Here is a 7,187-nt window from a genome sequence, read left to right on the forward strand (position 1 = left end):
CATCCCCCAATTTTAATCATAAGTGGATATTCTATAAAAAATAAGCTGGGCAAGTATGTAGATGAAAATAAAAATTTTTAATTGCTTGTGTCATGTTTGTTTAGCCTCATTGATGCTACTCACAGAGATGTGGATGTGCTGTTACTGCTTTCTAACTCTGCCTACTACGTTGCCTAGTAAGTTGCTTGATTTAAAGCTTTTAATTTTGTTTTTAAGTCTGAGTAAATTTCCATTGTAGGAAATTAAGAATCTGGTTTTGTTATATATTTTAAGAAATGTCATTGAACCCCTTTACCTTAAATAACTGTTACATCACTCAGATTTCCTTTTATTAATATGAAAATGATTTTTTGTTATAATCAGTGTGTTTATGTAATATTCTTTTAGCATTTAGTATTTCCTATATATCTCCCTGGTTTTGATGTATTCCACATATTTTTATTGTTATGACCACGTGTCATTGTTTTTATTACTATGCCATAGTTAAATGTCTCCCCATTGTTAGGCATTAAAATAATTCCTGTTTTGTTTTGCTTTGCTGTTGAGAATGATACAGCTGTCTTGGTGCAGATAATTTTGCGTGTGTGCACACATGCACTTCTCTTTGATTACAAGGTTATATCCTTTTTGGTTACATCATTAATTGCATGACTTTTGTGGTTTATTGCCAGATTGATCTCTAGAAAGACTGCCAGTTAGCAATGCTACTCGCAAAAATACAGTACTTCCTCACAGCCTTGCCAGAGTCGAGGGTTGTTATTCCTAATACTTACTTTCTTTTTAGCCTTGTGTGAACTGTCATTTTTGCAGTCATTGGCCCCAGCGCCTATTGGCATTGATCACATGGGTTTTTCCTTATTGATTTGCATATCATTTATCTGCTGTATTATTCACAAATACATAGCTTCAGTATATGTGTCTGTATTTTTTGCCTTCCTTTTAGATTAAGGTTTAGGTTTCTTGAGTTTTGTTTTATAAACATTTTTATAAAACTGAAATTATTTTGCTGTGAATTTATTTCTCTTACTGTGAGATCTATAAGCTGATCTTCCTTTAACTATTGAACTGTGTATGTTAATCTCATTTCACCTAATGTTAAAAATATTTGTTTAGCACTGTGCATTTGTGCTATGGGAGGTTTTAACTGCATAGTAGTTGCTGTTATACTTCAGCTGACGAGACAAATATGCCTTTGATTTTAATCCTTTAATCCCATTTCCTTTATCTAGTTATGATGATGAAGTTGACAAAGTAAACCAGTATCAACGACTAAGTCTAGAGGACCTGGAAAAAATAGAAATAGGTAAATTTTAAAATACTAACCAAGTCATACAAAGCAAATACTGTTTCTTCTAAGAGTAGGTCAAGTTATTTATGTAACCAGTGTAACATCTTATTAGAACCAGAAAGGGGTATTCCCAGTAGTTTTTTAGGATTCCCTTCTGTTCTTTAAAGATTAGTGATGGATATAATCTAGTAACTTTTATTACTTATCTTGTGAAGATTAACTCAGGGATCAAGAAAGTTTAAATATTTGAGACTGAAGTTTTTATTTATATAGTATCATCAAACCAAATTGTCACAAGCTTATATTTTGTGTGCTTTTTAGATTATGAAGAAAAATGTGCTAAATATCTAATTGATGAATGTGTTGGTCTTTTGAAAATATAGAAAAAAGTAAATGTGTAAATATAGAAGAAAGATTCACACGTATTCATTTCGTCTTTAGGTCCTGAGCCCACTCTTTTTGGAAAGCCAAAGTTCTCCTGCATGCGACTGCACTATAGATATAAAGAAGCAAGTGGCTATTTCCACACACTGAGAGCTGTAATGCGCAATCCAGAAGAGGATGGGAAAGGTAGTGAAGAGAGAGGAAATTATTGATAACTTTTTATCTGCTTTTATAAGCCCAAATGGGATTGAGGGCAGTGCATACCATTACCAACTAAATGATCCGGGGAAATAGCTTTGTGATTTGAGACCTTGAAATAGCAACTTTGTTCTCAGCAACACAGAAAGATTATTTGAACTGATGGTGTAGTTTAGGGCAAGGGAATCTATAATGGGAATTGTGTGTGTGGCCATGTGGATGCTGGGCTTTTCCCATCACATATGCCTCGTGTGGGTAGTAGTCAGGGACCATGTCTGTTTTGTTCACAGCTATTACCTCGGCAGCTAGCACTTTAATTCCAGTTGATTTGGTTCTTTTGCTCTTTATTTACTCTTCTGTTAAAATTGGTTTTAGAACACTGAATTAGTGGGGGGAGTAATGAATAAGTAGCAATTTTCTGCAAATTGAAGCAAGTAAAATTGTATTTAACTGTAAGACCACAAATTTCATTTAGAGTTCTGAGTTAGAACTATTTTTTTAGTATGTTTTCTGAGAAAGTGGCAAGCAGTTATATTTGGGTTTCAGATACCCTTCAGTGCATTGCAGAGATGCTGCAGATCACCAAGCAAGCCATGGGATTAGATGTGCCTATAATTGAGAAAAAACTTGAGAGGTGAGTATACTACTTTGATTTTCTCTCAAGAATAAAGACATTATTAGCCAAAGTCATCTTTAAAAGTATTTGCACAGATGTGTGTGTAGGGAGGGTGTTGCATTATGGTAATGAGTTGGTATGTAGAGAGGAAAGTATCAGATTCCTGTGGATCAGAAGATAAAGTGTTTTGTTAAAATTATGGCTATAAGTCATACATTTTTAAACTCTTAAAATATACTCAAAAGGGGAACATTCAAATTTAAATAACTTTATAGAGAAAATAGCCACTATGTTTTAAACACTAGGTTTTTGAATTTGGTAAAAGAATGCCTATAAACAGATCATTTTACATTTAAATTTGCAGATTTTCCATCTAATGAGCAGGTTTCATGGTCCACATTCTGTTAGAGAAGAGAGCCATTTGGTGTCTAGAGAAAAATTGTTCAGTCTTTTGTTAGTAGAGAGAACTGTTTTCGTAGTCTTTAATGTTGTAATTTTTATGAAAGTCTCATGGCCAGTGATCCTGCATGACCAACAAAAGTCAAACATTTGAGACACGTGTGGCAAAGAGCACAACTTTTTTTTTCTTATTTATAGCCATCGTGAGGGATGCCAAAGGAGAAACCACTAAGTTTAGTTATGTTAAATGTTGTAAATCTTTTAACATAAGGAAAAAAAATTCTTCCCCCTCCACCTTCTACCTGAATTCAGCTAAATTGGAGTGTGTGTAGACAGCTCTAGTTTTGGTGCTGCAGGTTCCCATTTATAGTCAGTGTTGCCTTTGCCAGTCATTTAGATTGTGGATGTAGAGCCTTTGAAATGTGATTAGTCTGAATTTTGGGTGTGGTTTTGTTTTGATTTTGTTTGTTGTTGTTTGAGAAAAATTTATTCTCAGAATACACAAAAACATGGGCTGAGGCAGCTGTTGGGAGGCTTCCCTCCCTCCCCTGTCTGCTCCTCTCTGAATGTCTAGGATACAGTTGAAGGAAATATGCAGTAGCAAACAGTGGTCAACGCTCAAGGCAAAAGGTTTGGTCCAAAAGAACTCAACATAATGAGTCCAGTTACCAGAGAGCTTCACTGAGCGCGATTAAGATACTGCAGATGTAGTAGCGTTTCCACAGGGTGGCTCTTGCACCTGGTGGCCTGCTTGCTGAACTGGGGTTAAAGTCACACAGCCAAGCCACTCGTTCCCACTCTGCCTAGGAACAACTCACCACTGTCATTTACAAAGGCTTCTGCTGCCCTCTTGTAAAATACTACCTGTTGATTATGAAAAAGAATAAGATATACCTCATTAATTATCTTTTAATACTGATTACATGCTGAAATTGCAATATTTTGTATATATTGGGTTAAGTAAAATACTGTTAAAATTAATTTCACCTTTTTAATATGGATATTTTCAATTACATCTTCAACTCACATATTGCTATTGGACAATCCTGTTCTAGTGTCAACTCCAAGGGATTACTTTAGTTTTCAATTAGCAGTGCACTGTTTTCAAGAAATGGGGGCCAACTTAAATAACAGAACTTCCACTTTAATAATTGGAACTGGTATGTTGAATTCCATGAGCAATTAACTTTTTTCTCTTCTACTCTGTAGGAAGAGCAGTAAACCTCATGAAGACATCATTGGCATCAGATCTCAAAACCAAGGCTCTCTGGCCCAGGGAAAAAATTTTTTAATGAGCAAATTTTCATCTCTAAATCAAAAAGTGAAACAGACCAAATCCAGTGTAAATATTGGCAATCTACGAAGGCTAGGAAACTTTGCAAAACCTGAAATGAAAGTTAATTTTCTAAAACCAAACTTAAAAGTAAATCTTTGGAAATCAGATAGTAGTCTTGAAACCATGGAAAACACAGGTGTGATGGATAATCAAGTCCAGGCCGAGTCTGATGGTGAAATGTCTTCAGATAATGACTCGTACCCCTCCGACGAATTCCTTACAAATTCCAAGTCTGATGACGACAGGCAGCTAGCTGGTTCTTTAGAGAATGTAGGGCCAGTAGACTATGTTCTTCCTAGTTGTGGTATTATTGCTTCAGCTCCTCGATTAGGCAGTCGATCCCAGTCTATTAGCAGCACTGATATTAGCATTCGTGCTCCTTCAGATGTTACTATTGCTGCTCATGGAAGTGAGCTTGGAAAAGGCTGTGAGTCTCCTTTAAAAAAAAGTCCTTCTGCTGATAATATACACATATTGACTGGCTTTGCCAAGCCTGTGGATATTTACTGCCACAGATTTGTACAAGATGCACAAAACAAAATGACCCAACTGTCAGAAACCAGATCTGTTTCTCAGCAGGCTAGTGAGGAAGGAAATCAGCCAACCAATCAAGTTTCTAATGAAGAAACCCAATCTGAATCAACGGAACAGACACCTTCGCGACCGTCTCAATTAGATGTGTCTTTTTCTGCAACGGGCCCACCACTTTTGTCTGTTGAACCGGTGCATTTGGTTGTATCTCAAAAGACCCCCGGCTCTGGGTCCAGCACGCTTGAACTTGAGACAGGGCTTCATGTAACTCCTTCTCCTTCAGAGAGCAGCAGCAGAGCAGTCTCCCCCTTCGCAAAGATTCGGAGTTCCATGGTCCAGGTTGCTAATATTACCCAAGCCGGGTTAACCCAGGGGATAAACTTTGCCGTGGCAAAGGTTCAGAAGAGCCCTGCAGAACCTGAAGTGGTTAATGAAGTCCAGCAAAACGAACTTAAAAATATGTTTACACAATGCCAGACACGAATAATTCAGATTTAGTTTTTAGCCACAAAGAATCCTGTGGCTTTTACTTAATCCAAAAAAAAGGTTTCACATATTAGGCGATTTTAACCTGTACTGACTTTGAATTTAGGGATCATAAATTCTAATATTGGGAAAGGCTTTAAAAGGAGTATGAACTTGAGCAGATTTCCAAATTTGAGTCAGGACAAGAGAAGTGCATCATTCTAGAATGTGTAGACCTAAGTAGCTTATACACTACAGAGCTGTTTGTCTCTCTGAACGTAATTCAGGAATAGATTACTTTGGGATCTAATAACCTGAACCTTTTTAGAGTGGGTGGTGGGTGGGGGGAGTGGTTGAGTGTATGAAGTAGACACACAAAGGATGGTCATGGATACATTTAGGGGGTTAGCATTTTTTTATAATTTGTTCAGTACATTTCTGTATATTACCTCTACAAGGTAAACAAATTTAGTTTTTAGTGACTTTAAAACTGTTGCTAATATGGAGAAGTGTTTGAATATAAAAAACTTCATTTTGATGTCTTAACCATTCCCTATGAAGAATTGAGGGTTACTGGCATAGTTGAGAAATGTATGGCCATTTGATCCTACTTCCCCCCATAATCTAAACAAATTTAAAATTTTCTGCCACCCTGTACACGCAAGTCTAGGAGCATTAAGACGTGTCAGTCATAAAACCTGAGACATCAGATGTGAATACCAGCACCTATTAATTTTGCCATTTTCAGGTAAGATTGTACATTTACTGGATATTACTTCTTGAAAGAAGTCTTCAAGTTTTAACTTTTTGTAGGGGGCACTCCTTAACATCTTGTGTAGACGGTTACGACGATTGAAACTTAGTCTGAAGCACAGTTGTGCTGAAATTGGTTTTATGACCGTAACCCTGACAAGGAAACAGCCTCTTCAAGCCCATACATTAAGAAAGTTGCACACTTTACTCCAAACAAGTATTCGTTTGTCTGGTATCTTTAGAGCCTTACTCTGTTGAAGTGATTCTCAGCTAAACATGATGTCTGCTGTAACTCTGATAAGTATTTCCACTTGTTATTTATTAGTGGTATCTTTGTGTGTGCGTGTGTGTGTGTGCGTGTGTGTGAAGTGTCAAATCTTGTGACTGTTTAAAAATAAAATACCATTGTAACAAAGTGATAATGTCTGAGAACTCCTTGAGTAACATTTTAAAGATGAGGGTTTGGTTTCTGAATTGGATGAAAGAATTCATAAGGTAAGTTTCCTATAACTGAACACTTGGTCCCAGCCTTTCCAAATATTTTACTTTTTTGAAGTGTTTTCATGACTTTTAACTTTAAAAATGATGCAATGGATTGCAGACCATCAAAATTTAAAACCCAAACATTGAAAATGAATGTTTTAGCCTTTTCTTTACCAACTTTTCTTGAAAATATTAACTGTCCCACAACACGAGAAAATATAAGCAAAGTCACGTGATCAAATGTGTTTTAAGGTCCACAGAAATTATTTACAAAAATATTTTTGAAAACTAAAAATAGTTCCAATTTGGGTAATGTTTGTTCAGTTTCCTGGTGATTCAAATAGGATTAACACCATGTTAGGTGACAACTTGAATGTCCATGTGTGTAGCAAGCGAGAAAAGGGTTTCTGACGCCCAGAGTGCTCTCTTCCTACCTACTCAAGTGGGCCTGGAGTTTGAGGACACCATGCTGCACCACCTGCTTATATGGTTTTCCACTAAGAGGTCAAAGCATCTCTTCCACACAGGTCACATGGGATGAGTTTTAGTTTGAAAGAGGGTTTTCTTTTCAAGGGAACTACTCTGCAACACCAAGCCACTTACGTACTTCTCTGGTAAATTACGATTCCCACTGGCACAATAAACACACAGTAACTACTCTACTCTGCTGAATTTTATTCCCACAAATCCAGTTGCAGTTTCATTTCTAAAAGTTTAAGGAAGGTCTAGGCTAC

The 7,187-nt window shown here is 36.6% G+C and overlaps 1 protein-coding gene across 1 annotated transcript in view; it reads left to right on the plus strand.

The window, feature by feature from the left end:
• The window catches only part of INPP5F (inositol polyphosphate-5-phosphatase F), a 57,727-nt gene extending 51,046 nt beyond the window's left edge, over positions 1 to 6,681 (plus strand). The window contains exons 16-20 of the mRNA XM_081158258.1: positions 105 to 176; positions 1,230 to 1,303; positions 1,730 to 1,858; positions 2,417 to 2,504; positions 4,095 to 6,681. Of these exons, the coding sequence (XP_081014384.1) occupies positions 105 to 176; positions 1,230 to 1,303; positions 1,730 to 1,858; positions 2,417 to 2,504; positions 4,095 to 5,250 (1,519 nt within the window). The 3' untranslated portion in view covers positions 5,251 to 6,681. The remainder of the gene's footprint in view (positions 1 to 104; positions 177 to 1,229; positions 1,304 to 1,729; positions 1,859 to 2,416; positions 2,505 to 4,094) is intronic.
• The last annotated feature ends 506 nt before the right edge of the window (positions 6,682 to 7,187 follow it).

Source organism: Miniopterus schreibersii, assembly GCF_964146895.1.
Source record: "Miniopterus schreibersii genome assembly, chromosome: 14".
NCBI classification, from domain to species: domain Eukaryota; kingdom Metazoa; phylum Chordata; class Mammalia; order Chiroptera; family Miniopteridae; genus Miniopterus; species Miniopterus schreibersii.